Source organism: Tamandua tetradactyla, chromosome X (assembly GCF_023851605.1).
Source record: "Tamandua tetradactyla isolate mTamTet1 chromosome X, mTamTet1.pri, whole genome shotgun sequence".
NCBI lineage: Eukaryota > Metazoa > Chordata > Mammalia > Pilosa > Myrmecophagidae > Tamandua > Tamandua tetradactyla.
This window is the reverse complement of record NC_135353.1, coordinates 48,650,767-48,673,616: the sequence shown is the minus strand read 5'-3', so window position 1 is coordinate 48,673,616 and position 22,850 is coordinate 48,650,767. Positions and strand designations below refer to the sequence as shown.

General features: G+C 36.7%; 1 protein-coding gene and 1 long non-coding RNA gene across 2 annotated transcripts in view; one reads left to right on the top strand and one right to left on the bottom strand.

Annotated features, from left to right (window-relative positions):
* The window catches only part of IL13RA1 (interleukin 13 receptor subunit alpha 1), a 70,356-nt gene extending 61,959 nt beyond the window's left edge, over positions 1–8,397 (top strand). The window contains exon 11 of the mRNA XM_077145390.1: positions 5,913–8,397. Within this exon, the coding sequence (XP_077001505.1) occupies positions 5,913–6,005 (93 nt within the window). The 3' untranslated portion in view covers positions 6,006–8,397. The remainder of the gene's footprint in view (positions 1–5,912) is intronic.
* Positions 8,398–13,533: 5,136 nt separating this feature from the next.
* The window catches only part of LOC143671632 (uncharacterized), a 42,383-nt gene continuing 33,066 nt past the window's right edge, over positions 13,534–22,850 (bottom strand). Inside the window, exon 3 of the long non-coding RNA XR_013169624.1 lies at positions 13,534–13,649. This is a non-coding gene — a long non-coding RNA (uncharacterized LOC143671632). The remainder of the gene's footprint in view (positions 13,650–22,850) is intronic.

Genomic DNA, 22,850 nt, shown 5'->3' with positions numbered 1-22,850 from the left:
ACCATTCCCCATTATTTAGCCTTATTCTGTATCTTCATAACCTTTATTCTGTATTTTATGTTATTTTTATAACATAAAATGTCATTCTATATCTTCATAACCTTTATCCTGTATTTATGAGTTTACATATTATAATTAGTTCATATCAATGAGATCATAAAATATTTGTTCTTTTGTGTCTGACTTACTTCACTCAACATAATGTCCTCAAGGTTCATCCATATTGTCACATGCTTCAGAAATTCATTCCTTCCTACTGCTGAATAATATTCCATTGTATGTATATATCACATTTTATGTATCCATTCATCTGTTGATGGACACTTGAGTTGTTTCCATCTTTTGGAAATTATGAATAATGCTGCTGTGAACATCAGTGTGCAAATGTCTGATTGTGTCTCTGCTTTCAGACCTTCCAGGTATGTCCTGAGAAACGGGATTGCTGGGCTGTAAGGCAACTCTAAACTTAAGCTGCTATGATTTTTTTTTTTAATCTGCTATGATTTTAAGGGGTGGAACTCTACAATGCAGATTGCATATCCTCCTATTTTGAATGTTAATCTAAAGCAGATTGGGGCATGAAAATGGTTGGCTTGTATACAAAAGGTCAGTGTTTGTGCATGATGCTTAGGTGCATGAAATCATCTTCATTTCTATGGAAAATTCACCTTGGAAAATATCTTAGGAAATCTTGAAAGTAATTTTAAATTGAGACTTGATGTTTCACTATACTACTAAATTTATTTCTTTAAAATATGAAAACTGTCTTTCTAAGATCAAATGACTAACAACTAAAAACCAGCTAGTTGTGTTTTTTTTTCTCTGTTCATTAGATTATTTTTCCATCTGTTGATGATTTCATCTGAGGCCACTATCCTATCTTTGATTACCTTGTTTAAAAAAATTGGCAGTTTAAGGATTGAATCATAGAATGACAGTATTGTGGTTTTATGTTTTTTCTACAAGCAATTTAAAAATTAGCCTGGCATATAATTCATAAAATTGAATACTAGGTCAGAGCATTTTCATTTGTTCCATTTGCGTTAAATGGACATGTTTGTAGAACTAAGTTAGTGCTCTAAAAGAGGCCACAGTCCTGATGAAGGGTGAAAATGAATGCATAATCTGGGTTTTAGGAATGAAAAAGGGCAATTGGAAAGACTGATATGTTCTTAGACGCCATTTCAGCTGTAGTATTGATGATGTTGAAACACATGCTTATTTTTTTCTTGGGCAACACAGCTAAACATTGGATCTAATGATCAGAAACCAGTGAAAGGGTAATTTTCAGGGTTTGTTAATTTTATACAGAAATTACAAATACAGACGGTCAAAAGAAAAATAAAATCACTCTTAAGCCTATCACCTAGCCATAACCATCTTTAACGTTATATAAACAATTTAGCAAAATACTTTAATTCATAAATAGAGTAATAGCAACAACAAAAACAGTAGTGCATATGTTTGAACCTTTACTCTGTGCCAGACACTCTTTGAAACACTTTAGTCATTGATTCATTACCATCCTGAGGTGGATCCATATTATCTTCATTGTACAGATGAAGAAAATAAAGCACCAGTGGGATCATGTGTAACTTGCTAGTACCTAGCAGAGGTAGGATCCAACCTTATTACAAGTGGTAGGGCTGGGATCTGAACCCCTGGCATCCAATTCTCCAGTCCACACTTTTAACCAATCATGTTGTACAGTAATTTTTTTTAATTTTTAAAAATATTTTTATTGATAAAACAACATACAAACATTCCATACATGGTATACAATCAGTGGCTTACAATATCATCACATAGTTGTATATTTATCACCATGATCATTTTTTCGAACATTTGCATTACTCCAGAAAAAGAAATAAAAAAGAAAAAAGAAAAAACTCATACATACCATACTCTTCACCCCTCCCTCTCACTGACCACTAGTATTTCCATCTACCCAATTTATTTTAACCTTTGTTCTCCCTATTATTTGTTTATTTTTTATCCATATTTTTTACTCATCTGTCCATACCCTAGATAAAAAGAGCATCAGACACAGGTTTTCACAGTCACAGTCACATGTATGATAAATTTTAATAAAATTATGATATTGAATTTTTTAATGTAATGGATGGGAATAAACAGATGGAACTGAAGGAGTTTCTGACCTTTATATAAATTGTAAAATGTTCAATGATTATTGAAAAGAGCAATTTTTTTCTATAGCTTTCCCCATTCTCTCCCAATTTTTTAAGTTGTCTGGTTTCTACACTGTTAGTACATGTAGACATTATTTTCTATATTGTCTCCTTTATTGCCCTCATTTAATCTTATTTCTGCTTGTGGCTATATACATTTAAAAGTCACTACCAGGCTTTATGTTGATGTCTCTCCAGTCATTTTTGTTCTCTGAAGCTCTAAAAGATTCCTTGGGAAGGGCTCATGGGACCAACATTTCCTGATTTACCTGCATGTTGATGGAGTATGCTACATGATAAAGTCCTTTTGGCTGCATATAAAACCCATGGCTCACATTTTCTTGCCTTAGGGATCTTCAATCTGCCATCCATTTCTTTTGGAATGTAATGTTACCAAATCTGCTGACAATCTAATTTTCTTTCTGTTTTAAAACAATTGTTCTTTTTGCCTGGTTATCAAAAGATTTTTTTTTTCTTTGAAGTCCTTTAGTTTTACTAGAACATGTCTTGATGTCGTTAGTCATTCTGGGTTGATGTTCCAAGGTTTATGGTGTGCCCTTTCAGAATGGCTTTTAGGTGATTAAGGATGTTCAAAAGTGTTTTTTCTCTTATATTTAGTCAAATCTTCCTTTATTTTTTATATGTAGAAAGCCTTTCCTTACCCAAGATTTATATAATTGTTACACTATAATTTTTTCTACTACTTATTTGTTTTGATTTTGTTTATTACATTTATGTTTTTAATCACCAGGAATTTATTTTATAACTTTGCTTTTCAAATGCTTAGCCAGTTGTTTTAGGGCCATTTATTGAATAAGCCATGATTTCAAGGTTATATAATTGTTTCAGATTATTTTATTTGAAGTCCATGCATTTCATATTTTTTTTTTTTTTTTTTTTTTTTTTTTTTTTTTTTTTAAAGGAAAGACAGAGAGAAGGAAGGAAGGATAGAAGGAAGGAAGGAAGGAGGAAAGGGAAACATTTTTAAACATTTTCTTGTTTTATTGTATTCTGTTTCTCCGTTTTTGTTACATGGGGTGGGGCCGGGAATCGAACCGAGGTCCTCCGGCATAGCAGGCAAGCACTTTGCCCGCTGAGCCACCGCGGCCCGCCCCATTTCATATTTTTTAATATCAGGTTTACTGAAGTGTAATTTATATACAATAAAATCCACGCTTTTTAAGTGAACAGTTGGAGTCCTAGCAAATGTCGGCACTTATGTAACTGCTGCATCAATCAAGATACAGAGTATTTCCATCATCCCCACCAAAAGTTCCTTTGTGACCCTTTGCAGTCAACCCTCTCCATTAACTGTTGCAACCACTGATCTTTTTTTCTGTCCCTAAAGTTTTTCCTTTTCTGGAATGTCATATATAGCTTTTCAATCTGGCTTTTTTCACTTAGCTTAATGCATTTAAGAGTCATCCATGTTCATTGTGTGTAAGACAGTTTATTTCTTTTTACTGCTGAGTAATAGTCCATTATATGGATTTACCAAAAATTGTTTATCGATTCATCCATTGATGAACATTTTGGTTCTTTCCAATTTGGAGCTTGTTCCAGTTTGCTAGCTGCCAGAATGCAATAGACCAGAAACTGAATGGCTTTTAAAAAGGGAAATTTAATAAGTTTCTAGTTTACAGTTCTAAGGCTGAGAAAATGTCCCAATTAAAACAAGTCTATAAAAATGTTCAATCAGAGGCATCCAGGGAAAGATACCTTGGTTCAAGAAGGCCGATAAAGTTCAGGGTTTCTCTCTCAAGTGAGAAGGCACATGGCAAACACAGTCAGGGCTTCTCTCTCAGCTGGAAGGGCACATGGCGAACATGGCATCATCTGCTAGCTTTCTCTCCTAGCTTTCTGTTTCATGAAGCTCCCTGGGAGGCATTTTCCTTCTTCATCTCCAAAAGTCGCTGGCTCATGGGCTTTCTGCTTCGTGGTGCTGCAGCATTCTCTGCTCTCTCCGAATCTCCTTCATTCTCCAAAATGTTTCCTCTTATAGGACTCCAGAAATTTCTCAAGACCCACCCAAATGGGTGGAGACATGTCATCTAATCCAGTTTAACAATCACTCTTGATTGAATCACATCTCCAGGGAAATGATCTGATTACAGTTTCAAACATACAGTATTGAATAGGGATTATTCTGCCATTTTACGAAATGGGATTTTGATTAAAACATGGCTTTTCTAGGGTCCATACATCCTTTCAAACTAGCACAGAGCTATTATGAATAAAGCTGCTATAAACATTCCTTTAGAGGTTTTCGTGTAAATAATTTCTCTTGGGTAAATACCTGGGAGTGGGATTTCTGGGTCATGTGGTAAGTGTATGTTTAATTTTATAAGAAACTGTCAGACTGTAAATGGCTGTGCCATTTTACATCACCACCAACAGTATATGAGAGATCCAGTAATTCTGCATTCTCACTGGCACTTGGAATTGTCAGTATTTTTAATTGCAGCCATTGTGGCTAGGTGTGTCAGGGCTAAATAATTTATATACAATAATTTGGATATGGTAAGCAGTTTCCCAAGTCATCTGTGACAGAATGCTCCTGATTTGCTTTATACACAGATAACTCAGTACATCTCCAATTGCACGACCCGAGGCAGTGAATAGTCATTATGGCTCTTGCTTCTGTTTTTCCTCTGTCTCCTTTCTCCCGTAGGTTTTATAAACCCGTAGGTTTATAAAACCATAAGAACAGCAGGACAGGAAAGGAGCTTAGAGATAATCTAGTGCAGGAGTCAGCAAAATTTTTCCATAAAGGTCCAGATAGTCAATATTTTCAACTTTGTGGGCCATCCAGTCTCTGTCCCAACAGTTCAGCTCTGCCTTTGTAGCATGAAAATAGCCATAGACAATACAGAGACAAATGAGCATGGCTGTGTTCCAATAAAACTTTATTTATACAAACAAGCATCCAGCTGGACCGTAATTTGCTGACTTCTGGCTTAGTCTAATGTCTTTATTTTATAAAGGAGGGGACTGAGCTCAGGTGTCTCCATTTTCCCTGATTTACAAGTAAAGAAAGCAAGGACTAGGAGATTGGCTTTCATCAGAAGAGTCACACTTGAATTAGATTCAAGATGAGCTTTCCTTATGCCTAATTTCCTGTTCTAGCAAATGATGTTAGATAAAACTGTTAATAAAGTGTCTTTTAAAAGTTTTAATTGCTCTAAGACTTTTGGGACTTCTTATATATTGCCATTCACCTAGAAGCTAGTTAGCTATTGAGCCTATTATATCTCTGGAGAAAATGTCAAATTTGAGTGGTCAAAAAAAATAATAAAGGTAAGGATGAATGTCCAAATGAAACAGTTGAAGTAAAAAGAGCATGCCACCCTTTTAAAAGACTTTGTTTCCACATGCTGGATACCCGAGTTATATTCCTGAACCATGCACCCACCCCTCTCCGCCAAAAAAAAAAGACTTTGTTTCCGGTTTTGGAAATGTCCAAATTGGTTTATCTCTCCAGACAACCATTCAACATCATGTAACATCCCATGCTTTTTTCTCCTATTAGTGTTAATTCCTGCTTACTTTGTTTCAGTAAGTGTTCAAACAGATGAAGATTCTTAGGTCAAAAAAAAAAGGGGCAGGAAAACATACTCATGGGCCCATGCAGGCAAACCTAAAAATAAGCATTGGTTGAGAGCACTCCGGGAAAGAACATTGTTTAGAAGAGTCATTGTGTATTTGTTTTTTCTTCCCTCTCAGCACTGGAAGAAGTATGACATCTATGAAAAGCAAACCAAAGAAGAAACTGACTCTGTAGTGCTTATAGAAAACTTGGAGAGAGCGTCTCAGTGATTGGAATAATTTATTTTTTACCTTCAGTGCGATCTTGTGAAGATTCATCCCATTCTCCATTTGTTATCTTGGAACTTAGTAAACGGAAACGGAAACTACTGGACCACTTAAAAATAGGCAGCTCATAAGAGCCACAGATCTTCATGTTGAGTCGTGCATCAAGAAACTAAAAATAATGAGCCTTTTGGAGAAAAGAGTGGAGTCATTCTCATTGAATTATAAAAGCCAACATCTTGTGTGAAGGCTTCAAACTAGGGGATAAAGCAAAAAGCTATAATGGTAGTCGAGTTAATATTATTGAGAGTTGTGGAAACTTCCTGAGCTGTATGCCTGCTTTGTATTCTCTCTGTCAGACAGCACCACCATGTGTTATTTGTTTGGGGGAACTCATTTTGGGTGGGAAATGCTAATACTGAGCTTGAATCACAGAGAACATCTTGCAAGCAAAATTGATCTAATCTGTTCTGTTTTTTGAGGATGTATTGAGTAATGTCTACAGCTATTAGTTCAGAACCATCATCCCCTTCAGAAGTACTTTCCTGCTTTCAGAGCCCCCAGAAATAAGTATTTGCCGTGATGATGACAGCTACAGAAAAATCAGAGACAGCCTCATTACCAAACTCTTTCAAAAGCCACTTCAGGCTTCTAAAAGCAACGAAGTCAGGAGTCAGAATGATTCATTGAGTATTAAGGTTTAAATCACGTAATCTAAAAATGTGTTACTTTTCTTCACTTCAGCTACTCAAATCATGTATTTACTATGTGCCCGGCTTGTGTTCTGACCCCAGGTGTGAGACATGTACTCCCTTAAAAGGTTCACACTTGAGTTGGTGCTCCTTGGTGCTTACCACCTTCCATGAGTCGTCTTCCAGACTTTGCAATTCCTCACCCCCCACCTGATTTTCCCTTTTGCATTCTCCCTCTTTCCCCTTATTATAGCCTGCATTTCACCTTTCATTGAAAATCAAAGTATTTAGAGGAACAAGGGTAACTTGCATCTCAGGTAAAGTGTGAGTAAACTGAGAAATAATGACGAACTGTTGCATATTTTGTAACTTCTGTGTGAGTACACAATTGTTTGAGGGTTTTCCACATTTAATGCTTCTCTACATGTTTTCTAAACAGAAATGAGGTATTATCTTCACTGAGAACTTTGCTGTTTGCTTAAGGAAAAAAGAATAAATGTCTTTTCCTCTTTCTTTTCAAAATAGGCCCTAGGAGTCCTCTTTTCCCTTACTGCCACAAATGATTACTGAGTAGATTTTCTGTCTTGTATTGATCAACAACTATCCAAGCCGCCAATGTTTGTGGTCATCTTTTGCAAATGCTAGGGTTTCATTGTCACCCATCCCCACAACATATTCATATCCTCCTTCTAATTTCTACAAATTTAAAGAAGTATGAGAAATAAGAGGTCCCCCTTCCCCAGTGTCTCTCTTCTCACACAAACATACTCATATTACTGGTAAAAACTTGAGAACTTTATATCAAAAGTTCTGGGAACGTTTACCTATTCTTATTAATAAAATGATGCTACTTGCAATTCCTGCTCTTTGGGAAGGGGAGATCCAAAATCCCTGCTCCCCACAAGTTTCAGCAAAAGTGGCAACATGCTTCCACCATAGTGGAAGATCATTGTGCCCATTTTTCTGAAGGATTTGGAGTTCAAGGCAATGGTATATGTAAATTGTTTCCTCCTTGCACTTTTATTTTTGAAGTTTTATTGAGGCTGGGAGACAGGCAAAATGGATGTTCCACTTTGTTCTTTTGTTCTCTAGAAGGAATATTTGGTTTCCCTCTGTAGAAACGAGGTTACTTCCTACACAGGCATTTTATGATTCTGGGAGGCAAAACACCTAAATGCCTCACCCAAAGGCAGTTTTACAGTTTCCCTGTTTAGATGGCAGTTGGGGGATGGGGATGCTTTGGAATTCTCATTGCCTAAGGAACTACTGGTGCTGGCAGTCACACGGCCTAGAAGTGGGGGAATTGTATTTTGTTTCCTTCCTCCTCTTTTAGCAGTTAAAATAGCAAGAGAAAAGGGGGGCAGTGAATTGTGGAAGTACCTATTGCTGTTTTATAATTGCTTAAGAGGTCTTAGAGACTTCAGCACATTAGTGGGATTCTCATCACCTGTAGGAAACTAGTGGGCTCATTTATTATTTTATATCTAACCCGTATGGATTTTTCTCTGAATGCTAAGTAAACCCACTCTAAAAATGGTCATTTTTATTCTTTCATTTAGATCTTTTTTTCTACTTCTGGGCATTGAAGGGATACGTGAAACATTGTTAAGAACATTTTTGATAATGTCTTCAACTAGGGATCATTTTGTTCAACTTCTTATAAGAAAGCTTGAGTGAAATAAACATGATGTATCATTTTATATGTCGCCCAAATGTGTTCCTTAGTCTTATTCTGGGTAATGTGTTATCGGGAGTGGGTGGCGGAGAAATTCGTATTGAATAAACATTGTGAAAAAAATTCCAAGGCAGCTATTTTAACTTATAATCATTTATTATAAACTTCCCTGCTGTTCTGGGTGTGCCTAAATTTTCTGAACATGCACTTAGTTTAGTAACAGTAGAGCCTTTGCAAGCAGCACCTAAAGAGACAAGTATTTGATAAATTGTATTTATAATAAAGGAAATGGAGAGCTGGTCCTTTCTAATTTTAAGCTTAGAGTGTAATGCGTGTAAGGAGACTGCTGTGTATAAGTGTTAGGGGACCTCTGATTACAAGTTAGTCATATTAGCACATTAGTTTTGAGATTAAAAAATTAACCTTCAATAACACTGTCTTAAAAGGTGGTTATGTAGGTTTTTATTTTCTATAACTACAGCAAAATGGTTTGAATGCCTGCCACAGACGTTTTTTCCCATATTTGCATTAAGCCCTAGGAGTGTATCTTTAGCCAAATCATATTTTAATTTTTATAGGATCCAAATCCTAGGATGAGGGTGGGGGGTTGATCTTGGCCAGGTTATTTACAAAAGTATCTAGAACTGTCTAAGAAAATTCTGGTAATCCATCTCCAGGTAGTGTTTTCTATAAGAAACCTCCTTCTAATTCTTAACATATCAACACTGATACTATGATAGAAAATATTTAATTGAGGATCTTTAAGGTAGTATATCTCTATATGATCTGTGGAAAACAAATTCCTGTAGCCACAAACATGTTCACTTCGTCTCAGGGGAAGGGACTCAGAGTGATCAAAGCACATTTACTTTCCAGAGTAATTTATCATTTCATTGTTTATATGAAGTGCTGGTCTTTTACTAGCTCAACTTTATCTCACATTAATAGCATATTATGTTACTACAACATTAATAGTTATATAAGAAAACAAAGGAACAGTAACATTTATATCAGAGATTCTGTTTTCTTTTAAGCACTAATGATTAGGTCAGGCAATCAAGTTTTTTTTGCCAATACTGTAGCTAAATCTTGGTATTTTTTACTTTAAGCAAGCGAGGAGTTTTCCTGACATTTAGATGTGCTAGATGTTTTTTACCTTGATCCCCAAAATGGTTTATTCCCGAAGACTCTTTAGCCTTTAACTGTACTTCCTAATTGTTACATATTTAATTTACTATTAGCAAAAGGAAAATACTTCACTACTAGTTTTCTACATTTAATAGGCAGATCATTATTTAAAAAGAGAATTAATACTTAAGTAACTACTACATACCAAGTAACATGGGTTATTTTATTTAATTTCCATGGCAATCTTATGGATTGCCTTATTACCTTCATTTTACAATTGAAAAAGCTGAGGCATAAAATGATTGAGTTCTGGTGGGCAATGGTGGCTCAGTGGCAGAATTCTCGCCTGCCATGCCAGAGACCTGGGTTCGATTCCCGGTGCCTGCCCATGCAAAAAAAAAAAAAAAAAAAAAAAAATGCTTGAGTTCTATGTCAAAGACCACAGAGTTCAGAATTGGAAAACGGGTCAGCCTGAAAGCTGTATAATATAGTGAGTGAAAACTATAAAGAATGAAAATGTTTAAAGTCTCTGAAAACAGTCTTAATGAACAGCAAACGAAGAAACATCTATACAAGAACATCTATGTATGAATTTTGGTAAGAAAGGTGAGTCACAGAGAGGCTAGTTTGTACAGCGTGGGGAAACCTGGATTCGAATTTAGGAGTTCCAAAGACTTTGGGACTCTCTCCTTGTCTTGGTCTGCTTCCCCATTTGTAAAATTAAGATGTCAGACTTAAAAATCGGTTATGCCATCCATGACTCATTTCATTGGCAATAAATTGGGGAGCTCATTTAGAACTGAGAGTCTTTGCTATGAACATTAGTTCTGTGACAATGGGCAGGCCCCTTCTCTCTGGGCATCAGTTTTCTCACTTGTAAAATGAGAAAGTTGGGGTACACAGGTGGTTCTGTGGTAGAATTCTCGCTTTCCATACGGGAGACCTGGGTTCGATTCCCAGACAATGCACGTTAAAAAAAAAAAAATGAGAAAGTCGGACTAGATTAGCTGTATTAATTCTGGCATTCAATCAAGGCTGAGATAATGACTTCTTGTTTCCCAGTCAAGAAAATATGTTTCTGGTCACCTCCTACTCCTGCAACAGGAAGTAACACTATTAGCAGTAACTGCTAGAAATAACCAGACAAACAGGCTCTTTAATACAACGATAAGAGCAAAGGAATTGATATATTGAAAAAGTCCTGTGGTCCACTCAAGTTAGGATTTTCATGAACAAAGCCAGTGACCTGAGCATGGTTGTGCCTGACAAATATTTCTTAACATGCTTTGCAGATTGAAGGCCATTTTGCCTAGAAACATAAAAATGAACTGTCTATAATACAGATTACTTATATGGTGATTATATTTTACGTGTTATCTAAACTAGAGTTCATTTGGATTCATACTTAAAAATTCGGTCATTGAATTTGACTTGTTTAGCTTTTATTTGACCAAAATAATATATGTACATAATTTTTAAAGCCAAAGAGCACTAGATGGTTTGTAATACAAACGCCAGTCCCCTACCCCATCCTTCCTTACCACTGATTCCTGTTTCCAGGGATGTAGTAGGCATACTGGCCTCCTGAAGATGTCCATTCCCTGATCCCTGAACTCTATCAGTATGTTACTTTACATGGCAAAAGTGACTTTGTAAATGTGATTAAGGTTAAGGACCCTATCCTGGATTTTCTGGGTGGGCCCAATCTAATCACTTGAGCCCTTAAAGCCGAGAAATTTTTCAGGGTGGAAGCAGAAGAGGAAGTGAGAGATTTAAAGCCAAAAAGGATTCCAAGTTCCCTTGCTGGCTTGCGGATGGAGGAGGTCATGAACCTGGAAGCACATTCTCCTCCAGTGCCTCCATATGAGAGCCTTTGATTTCAGCCTTATGAGATCCTCAGCAGAGAATTCAGCCAAAGCATGCCAGACTTCCCAACTACAGAAACTGTGAGATAATAAACTTGTGGTGTTCTAACCTGCTAGGTTTGTGGTAACTTGTTATGGCAGGAATAGAAAAATTAATGCACAGAGGCACCCACGTTTAACATTTCTAACTATTTCTTTTGGTATTTAAGTCTTCTGAAAAACACCATAATACTTGATGCTATTTCTTATATTGATTTAGATTTAGAAATGATGTATTTCTAAATTTCTGCTATGGAAGATGAGGAATTAGCTTTCTTATATACCCCTTACCTGCTCACACATACACACATACACATTCCTGTTCCATGAATATAAAAATATATGGTCAAACTATTCACTATTTGCATTATAGTTATGCAAGCATTGCCCACAATAGATCCATGTTGAGTATTATTGTTTATATCTCCTTTATTTTGTTTTTCCTGAAATTATCTCTTTTAGTTTAATCAGTTTTCTATGTACCTGGCATAAGTTTAGCCTTAAGCTTTCTGACACAACCATGAAACTCCACTCTATATGGTCAAACACATCAAGCAATCTAAAGTTCCTTTTTTTTTTTCTTGGAGACAATCCTTCTGGAGTTTACTACTCTCCTAGTCCATTCCAGAATGGTTATTCTCTAGGCGTATCATCCAGCTATTGTCTTAAGAATTCCCTTTGCCTCTCTTCCATATTAGATTATTTTCCCTAGTTCTCAGATTGTCCTCTTTCTTGGTGTAAGCCCTAGTTTTGCTAGACAACATTCTGTACTGACTGCCTTAGAAAGATTGCATAGGAGGTAATTAAAAAAAATCCTTCTATGTCTGAATATATCTTCACACATGGTCAAAATTTTCACTAGGTGAAGAATACTTAATTAAAAACATTTCTCCTCTCAGAATTTTAGAAGCATTATTCCAGTGTGTTCTTGCTTCTAATGTTACTTTTGAGGACTGATTCCATATTGGTTTCAAAATTTCTGAATGTGACTTTTTTCCTCTGCAAGCTTTAAAGGTTTTCTTTTGGTCCCCAGAATATTTACAATGATATGCCTTACTATGGAACTTCTTCCATATATTACTGGGCTGTGGTTTTGTGAGCTCTTTCAACCTAGAAACTCATCCTTCATTTCTGAGACATTTTCTTATACTATTTCTTGCATACTATCTTCCCTTTTTTTTTCTCTAGTAGTTGGATATAGGACATCCTGGACTGATTCTCTAATTTTCACATCTTTTTCCTCCCATGTTCCATTTATTTGTCTTTTGGTTGTATTATTTGAAAGATTCCCTTAACTTGATCTATCTGAGATTCAGTTTTCATCTGTGAAATGGTGGCAATAAAAGAAACTTCCTCATAGCATTGTTAAGCATCAATGAAATAAACTACATAAAATGCTTAGCATGGTGAGCTTTAATAAATGGTAGCTGTGATTGCACATATTGTTATTCTGGGGCCAATTTCTTTTTCCTTCTCATGGGAGAAAATGACAATCTTGATGGTAGCAATCATTTCTAGTAATACTATATTATACTTAGTATTTGCCTTTGTTGTACTGAATTTGTAATGATATGACAGTTTCCAATTGCACTGACTTTGGAAAATATTTCTGCACTGTAAATTCAGTTAGCAGTATTAGAATCATTATCTTAACTCGTTTATTCGGGCTTCTGAAAACACTTAAAATCAAAGTTGTACTTTCTGGTTTTGTTTTATACTTTGTCGGTTGTCAGGAAAAAACACAGATCCATACTCTCCCTGCACACCTAGGGTGAATGAGAACTGGGAAAAAAACAGTGAAAATGATGGATAGCTGTTCTCTGACAGTAAAATAGGTAGCTTGAAGCCCAAACTAACCATCTTCTCAGGAAGGTAGTGCAACACAATCCCTGTAACGTGTGAAGGTTGATGTACACTCTGCCATGCAGGTCAAAATAAGGCTGGCCAGTACCTGGGAGCGCTGAAGAACCTAACGGACCATTAAAAAAATTCAGGCCAAGAGAGGTGTGGGTTAACTGTTGGCTTCACAGCCAAGGGCCACCCTGCCTTCACTTAGGGGACCCATGGAGATCAGCGCTAGAGTTACAGAAGAAGAACAACGGTCTGAAAGTCAGAAACCATCTAGTTTTGCTGCTTTCTCTATTTATTCATTCATTTATTTGTTCAACCAACTGGAGAACTGAACTAAGAATGAATTGCTGTTTACATTCCTCTTGGATTCTGGAAATTTTTTATAAGTACAGGAAGACATCTGTAAAAGAAGAGAAAAGTCAATTTGTCCCTGAAATTTAGAAGTTCTTACATAACCAAGCAAATACCAAGCAAGCCAAGACATAATGTTCCTTATAAAATCCTGCCATGCACATGTACATATAAACGCCAACTTCTAATATATCTAGAAAATGTTTTTACAAACACCAGTTCAGAGCATATCTGTGTCATACCATTGTTTCACTCAGGACCAGGACTGTTATAAGCACATTAGAAATGTGAAAGAGAGCATCTCAGCATGGATTAAGACCAAAATTGTGCAATATCTTTTTAAGTGGACTTAAAATTTGAAAGTGATGTGGAAAAAACAGGCTGTGGGTCTGAATGCTAGGTTGAGAAAAATTATGTGCGGTTAAGTATGTGCTTTTTCAACTTGCTGAGTATACACTTAGTCATGCAGTTTTTGTTAAGTTGCTGGCTTGACTACAATTGGGATACATTGATACAAGTCATGTGACTATCACCAGTAAGACATTGCAGTGAAAAAGGTGAATTAAATTGAATGGTGGTATTTGGGAGTCACAGTTCTGCTGCCAGGGTCTACTCTATTCCACATTACTTTTTTATTTACTCTTTCAAGAAACCTTTAAGTGAGCATAGATTATGTGACAATGCTGTGGTGGATTCAAGGAAGACTAGGACATCATTTTTATCCTATAGTTGCTTATAATCCAGAGCAGGGAGAGAGAATATGTTTCATCTTGTGGACCAGTTCTGCTGCAGGGCTATTTTGAAAAAGATTTTGAGACTGGGTTTGGGCTCAGTGGGAAAGAGAGCTAAGATCTATGGGTGGTGTCTCCACTGGGTACCGGTTGGGGAGCAAGTTGAAGCATTTGTGCCACATAGATGCCAATCCTGGGCTAATGGCTGGGGGAAGACATTTATATATATATAAATAATTTCCATGAATGATGAATAATCTACAAGGAAGAATGTTAAAATTAGAGCTATAAAAGGAGGTCCAAGTAAAGTGTTACGGACAAGCAGTGGAAAGAATGATGAAGGTGGGGGCTGGGAGGAAATCCAGAAAAGTTTCTTGAAGGAGGGCTAATTGATTTGCCCCTTGACTCATGGGTAGAATCTGAATAGATTAAGAAAAGGCGGCATTCCTAATCCTTTGGAAGAGCTTGAGTAAGGGCACAGATCATGGTAGCAGGGTGGATAGTGGTTGGAAGATAATGGAGATAAGCAGATGAACTAGATTAGACAAGAGATGATGAGGGCCTGATATGTGCCAGGCAAATTGGAGATAAGGGACCAGATGGGAAATATTTTAGAGATGGACTCATCAGGAATCGGTGAATGGGAGGGAGAGGTTTGAGATGATATAGATAAGAGTAGACAGGGGTAGGTGTGGGGAGGGTGGATGAGAAATCTGAATTCTGTTTTGGACATGTTGACTGTAGAATGCTGGAGGGAATAATTAGTTTGTGATTTTCAAAAGTATTGGGGGTATTCTGGTGTGGCAATGAGAGGGTCAGGGTCATGGGAGCAAGCCACCAAGGAAAGACCAATGGGGTCACTCCCAGAAAGAAGATACATTTTGAGCCTTTTCTTGGTATAGCGTGAGGAAACCCCAGATCTAAATTTGCCATGGGGGGGAATCAAGAGATGGTGTCTAGGCAGAGGATGTAGCAGGAACGTGCAACATAAAAGTAACACACTGCTGCCACCTGGGGACCAATGGAGAAATTGAAATGGCAGCTTTGTGAAAACCATTTAATGAGAGAGCACAGTTACTTTGGAGCCAGCAAGACCCTTCCTCTCAAAGGCCTTTTTTAAGGTCTTCTTCTAGCACTTTTTGGCACTGCTCCACTTTTCTATCCCCAAAGAAGAAAACCACAGGGTTGCACGTTCTGTTGCAACCTGTCTTTCCAGAAGGGTTTAACCCATGAAAGCAGATTACTCCTAGTCAACTGCAGCATCCTAGCCCTAAATAGAGATCCTTTTTTGCTGCTGCTGCTGTCCAAAGTTATGGCCTGGACCACAACTCTCTGCCGTATCTACCGAATCCGGGTTTGGACTGAGTCATTGGCTGGCTCTGATCTTTGATACTAAGATATTTTTGCCTCCAGGGGCACCGTTTTCTCACTTTTGTTTTCTTTTGCTAGCATTTCTGGACTGGAACTGGATCTTTATTTGTTCATTCAGTCATTCATCAAACATTTATTGAATAGCTATAGTGTGCCAGGTACTGGGGCTACATACATTACAGAGCAAAATGAGATGGGGCATCACAAACAAAAATCAATTGTGTTTCTCTACACCAGTAATGAATTATCTGAAAATGAAATCAAGAAAACAATTACACTTATAATAGTATTTAAAAGAATAAAATACCTAGGGAAAATATAATCAAGAATGTGAAAACTATAAAACATTGCTGGAAGAAATTAAAGAAGACATAAATAAATGGGAAAACATCTGAATTCATGGATTGGAAGACGATATTGTTAAAATGTCAATACTACCCAAAGCAGTTCACAGATTTAACACAATCATTATCAAAATTCCAGCAGCCGGGCGGGCCGCGGTGGCTCAGCGGGCAAGAGTGCTTGCCTGCCATGCCGGAGGACCCCGGTTCGATTCCCGGCCCCAGCCCATGTAAAAAACAAACAAACAAACAAAATATAATAAAATAAGAAAATGTTTCCCTTTCTTCCTCCCTTCCTTCCTTCCATCCTTCCTTCCTTCTCTGTCTTTCTTTAAAAAAAAAAAAAAAAAAAAAAAAAAAAAAATTCCAGCAGCCTTTCTTGCATAAATGGAAAGGCTAACCTTCAAATTCATATGGAATTACAAGGGCCCCAAATACCCAAAATAATCTTGAAAAAGAACAAAGTTTGAGAACTCACACTTCCTGACTTCAAAACTTACTAAAAAGCTACAGTAGTCAAAACAGAGTAGTACCGGTAAAAGGATAGACATAAGCCAATGGAAATAGAAATGACAGTCCAGAGATAAACCGTCACATTTATGGCCAACGAGTTTTGACAGCTACCAACTGCACTCAATGGGGAAAGAATAGTCTCTCCAACAAAAGGTGCTGAGAAGACTGGCTATTCATATGCAAAAGAATGAGAGTGAACCCCTACCTCACACCATAAACAAAAATTAACTCAAAATGGATCAACAACCTAAATATAAGATCTATAATCATAAAATTCTTAGAAGAAAACTTATGGAGAAATCTTCAGGACCTTGTATTTGATAATGGATTCTTGGTAATGAAACCAAAAGCACAAGTAAGAAAAGAAAAAAATTAGGTAAATTGGACTTCATCAAAATAAAAAATAATTGTGCATCAGATGACATTATTAAGAAAATGAAAAAATAATCTGCAGTATAGGAGAAAATATTTGGAAATCATATACCTGATAAGGGCTTACTAGCCAGAATATAAGAAAGAACTCTCAGAACTCAACAACAAAAAGACAAACAACCTAATTTTTGAAATGGACAAAGGACTTGAATAGACATTGCTCCAGAGCAGATATACAAACAGCCAATAAATGCATGAAAAGATGCTCAACATCATTTGTTATTAGCGAAATGCAAATCAAAACCACGAGATACCATTTACAACCACTAAGATGGTTACTATCAAAAAGGAAAAGGAAAATAAGTTGGTGAGCATGTGGAGAAATTAGAACCCTTGGGCATTACTGATGGGAATGTAAAGTGGTGCAACTGCAGTTTTTTGCAAAACTCCATAGTTTTGCAGGTCCTCCAAAAGTAAAACATAGATTTGCCATATGACCTGGCCAACCCACTTCTATGTGTATACCACAAAGAATTGGAAGCAGAGACTCAAACAGATACTTTTACACTGCTCATGAAACTATAAAACACCAGCAGTGTTATTCACAATAACTAAAAGGTGGAAACAACTGAAGTGTTCGTCAACTGATGAATGGATAAAACAAAATGTGGTATATACATACAATGGAATATTATTCAGCCATAAAAAAGGAATGCAGTTCTGATGCATGTGACAACGTGGATGAACTTTGAAGACATGCTGAGTGAAATAAGCCAGACACCAAAGGACAAATATTGTATGATTCCACTTGTATGTAATATCTAGAATAGTTGAATTTATAGAGACAGAAAGTAGATTAGAGTTTGCCAGGGGTAGAGGTGGGGTGGCAGAATAGGGAGTTATTACTTAATGGGTAGAAAGTTTCTGTTCATAGTGATGAAAAAAGTTTTGGTTGATGGGAGAACAACATGTAAGTCTAATGCCACTGAATTGTACACTTTAAAATGGTTAAATGGCAATTTTTTTTTACTTTTGGCATAATCACTTAGACTGTATTTATTTATTTTATGCATTTACTTTTAAAATTTTTATTAATAAAACCAATCAACATACAATATGAACATTCCTTTTTATCACATAGTTCTATATTCATCAACAAGATCATTTCTTAGAACATTTGCATCAGTTCAGAAAAAGAAATAAAAAGATAACAGAAAAAAAAATTCTTACATACCATACCCCTTACCCGTCCCATACATTGATCACTAGCATTTCAATCTACTAAATTTATTTTAACATTTGTTCTCCCTATTATTTCTTTATTTTTAATCCCTATGTTTTACTTATCTGTCCATACTATAGATAAAACGAGCATCAGACACAAGGTTTTCACAATCACACAGTCACATTGCAAAAGCTATATCAATGTACAATCATCTTCAAGAAACATGGCTACTGGAACACAGCTCTACATTTTCAGGCAGTTCTCTCCACTAAATGGCAATTTTTTTATTAGTGAAGTTGTGGGTACAGAAGAATCAGGTATAAAATACAGAGTTCCCATATACCACCCTATTATTAACACTTTGCAGTAGTGTGGTACATACAATTTATAAAAGAACATTTTTATAATTACACTATTAACTATAGTCCATGGTTCACAAGAGGGTTCACTGTTTGTGTTGTACAGATCTATGTATTTTTTTAAATTTTATTCTAGTATCATATATGCAACCTAAAATTTCTCCTGTTAATCATATTCATATATATATAATTCGGTAATGTTAATTATACTCAAAATGTTGTGCTACATCACCACTATCCATTATCAAAACTTTACAATCAACCCAAATAGAAAGTCTGTACAATTTAAGTATTAGCTCCCCATTCCCTATCCCCACTCTGGCCCCCAGTAACCTATATTCTAGATTCTGACTCTATGAGTATGCTTATTCTAATTATTTCATATCAATGAGATAATAAAATATTTGTCCTTTTGTGTATGGCTTATTTCAATTGATATAATGTCTTCAGGGTTCATTCATGTTATCATATGTATCAGAACTTCATTCCTTTTTGTTGTTGAATAACGTTTCATTGTACATTTATGCCACATTTTTTTATCCATTCATCAGTTGATGGATATTTGGGTTTCTTCTGCCTTTTAGTAATTGTGAATAATGCCATCATGAACATAAGTGTGCAAATATCCGCTTTCAAATCCTAGAAGTAGGATTGCTAGATCATAAGGTAATTCTTTACCTAACTTTCCAAGGAACCATCAAACTGTATTTCACAGAAGCTGTGCACCATTTTATGTTCTCACTAACAATGAAAGAGTATTTCCGTTCCTCCACATCCTCTCCAACACTTGTAATTTTTTTTTAAGTAGCCATTCTAGTGGGTGTGAAATGGTGTCTCATTGTGGTTTGATTTGAATTTCCCTAATAGCTAATGATGTTGCACATCTTTTCATGAACTTTTTGGCGATCTGTATTTCTCTTTCAAAAAATGTCTATTCAAGTCTTTTGTTTCTTTTTAAATGGGTTATTTGTCTTTTTATGGTTAAGTTGTAAAAATTCTTTATATCTTCTGGATAGTAAACCCTTATCAGATATGTGATTTCCAAATATTTTACCCTAAAATGGCAAATTTCATGTTAATAAACACACACACACATTACTGCAATAAAAAATAAAAAGTGAGATAACCAGTGCCACAATCCTAATAACTAAATGAGAGACCACCTCATACAAGATGGGAGACTACTAGGGACATGTCATTCATTTAGTATCCTTGAAAAGAATTTTTAGATCAAGGTCAACCTGAAGAACTCCCCAGAAAAGCTCTCCCACAAAAAAATTCACATTGGTGATGTGCAGTATGTCTAGAATGTTGTGCTGGAACAGAATGTTCCCATCTCCCCAGTAAAACACACAAGGGCCCTCAGGGAGCTGTAGTCTTACTGTCAAGACAGAAAAGCAGCCATGTAATTAAATATGACAATTGTTATGAAGGAAAGGTGGATGATGCAGTGAGAGCGAGTAACAGGGGAATCTGACCTAGTCTTGAAGGGTAGCAAAATCTTCTCTGAGGATGTGATTATTTAAACTGAAATTTGATGGATTAGTCGGAAATAGGAATTAACTGTTTTTAAAAATACGAAGTGCACAAGGCCAGGGAAAGAAGGGGCCATCCTCCTGGTTCCTCTGCCTTCTAACATGTTACCGTAGCAGGAAAAATTTCACAACATTACACAGGACAATCTCTAGGAAATCTTTAATCCCAAATTGTGATGTGAAATAAGTTAAAAAGCTTATGTCTAAAATAGAAATAATAATTACAACAACAGCAACAGTCAGAAATTCAGGAAATGTAGAAATAGAATATGGACCAAAAACATAAAAAACAAACAAACAAAAAACTCCAAATTAAATTACAAAGAATAAGTATAAATAAACAATAATTTTCTTGAAGTCTTGAAGTACGTTCTTGTTTTCTTTCTTTTTCATTTTTCTTTTTGAGAGCTGAAGCAATCAACTAGTTTCATCCCTCTTATCCTATATTATTGACAGCCCCTTCCAATATGAAAAAGTTAGACTGGGCATAACCCAAATACCCCTAAAGAGTGGAAGAAAGAGCAAAGGTGATGGTGGACTTATACAGAGAAGGTAGGGTTTAACAAATGAGTATGATTGGTGAATCATTATTCTGATATTTCTTTTAGCCTCTGGTACCTTAAAGTAGCTAGAAATAAAAACCTAAAATAATGGAATGGTAACTCATACCTAACTCTGAAATCTGTTCCAAAACTAATACTTTCAATGTACTTTGAAATTTATTGCTTTTATGTATATATATTATTTAAAGAGAAGGAGGAGTATAATAGAGATGATAGGATTTTAAAAATGAGTATGACTGTTGAATCAATACATTGATATTTCTGTTGGTCTCCAGTTTCTTGGAGCAGCTAGAAGAAAAAATGAAAAATCGTGGAACTGTAATCCATTCCAAACTTTAAAATCTGTTCTGTAACTACTTGTTAAAATGTACTTGGAAATGTATTGCTTTTTTGTATATATGTTATATTTTACAATTAAAAAAAGTTAAAAAAAGAACTGACGCAAAATTTTAAAAAATTTCCATACATACTCATTTCAACTGGAACATAGTATCTTACATTTTCTAACACAATGGACTTGAACCAAATTAAGACATCAAAATCTGCCTTAACTACAGATTCCTCACTGGGAAAATAGGGATAATAATCATAACTACATCCCATCCTAAGGTGTTTCTTTTTGAGACTTGAGTTAATACTTGCAAAGTACTTAAACCAGTGCCTGTCCCATAGTAAGCACATAGTACATGTTAGACAGTATTATTTCAAGACTGCTTATAGAACATGTTAGGAGAAAATGCTTTCAGGCTGATGGAACTCTGCTTAAACATCGTGCCATGAGAGAGTCTGGCTACTTCAGCTACACAAAGGGCAAGTCTGACATTAGAAATTGTAAATGAAAAAAGAATCAATCCAGTGCTTCAAATAGAAGTCATCTGATTTGCAGAAGTACACGTACAGATAAGCTTATTCTGTGGCACATATTCATAAAGGATTTTCTCTCTCTCATTCCTAACAGGTAATTGTGTAGTCTCTACTTAAATACTTCCAGCAACAGGAAATCTCCTATTTTGAGAGAAAGGCCATTTCACTCATTGTTGTTAGTTCCAATCTTTAAGACAGTTCCAATTTTTTAGATCAGTCTTTACATTATATATTTAAAACACCATATTTGTCATTATGTCTCCCCATTAATCTTCCTTCTGCCGTGGGGAACCAAACAGAACAAAATAGTCCTCCCTCAAACCTGGAAAAGTCAGAGTAAGGACTGTAGATACAATAAAATATTGTATCACTGTTACATTTCCTGGATTTGATAACTGCATTGTGATTACGAATGAGAATGCCCCTGTCCCTGTGAAATGTGCACTGATGTACTAAAGGAGAAAAGTAGCATGGTATACACAACTTGCTTGCAGATAGTTCAGAAAAAAATAATATGAATAGACAAGTAGTAAGAGAGAGGGATAAAACAAATATGTCAAAACATTTAAAACTGGGACTTCCCGGAATATGGCTGACTAGAGTAGCTCAAGATTAGCTCTGCTCCACGGAAAAATTGGAGAAGGGATAGGAAGGCGACTGAGGTGGTGATTCCAGAGTGTACCTGACCTGGGAGAGCCTTCTGCACCACATGCAGCAGCGCTGGTTGCAGAAGCCAAGGAACTGAGAGGCAGAAAGCTGGAGCCTGGCATGGAGGCATGGAGCGGCAGAGCCCATGGAGGTGCACGGACTGGAGTGCAGGACTAGGAAGTAAGCCAGGCCACACTTCTTGGGTGCGCTACCCTCACTGGCACAGCCCCGTGATTGGCGATTCACCCCACACCCCACACACCTGAACCCCATCACCCACTCCCATTCCTCGTGCTCCAGGTGCCCCCACCCCACCAGCCCCCAGTGGATGTATCTGCCCCCCACCCCCACCCCAAGTGCAGCCCAAACCACCTCTCCTGCATACCTCCCAAGCACTACCTCCCCCTCCCTGTTCCCTGCAGGCTGTTGGCAGCACATAAAGGTTGCCAGCAATAACCTCCATACCTAGGCTACCCCTGTACCCTGCCCATAGGATTGCACAGCCTCACCCACCCTCCCTGAGCTCAGTGCATTCATTTACAGCACTCCCAGGACCACACATACACCCCGACCCCCAATCACATCATTCAGCTCTGGGAACTACACTTTACAGCCGTCCTAGAACTGTGCAAGTGCATAGCCCTCAGCCTCACTTCGCAGCTCTGAGAAAGTGCTGACCTGCACAGCCTGGTCACATCTGCCCCCAATCCATGAAGGCATAATGCCAA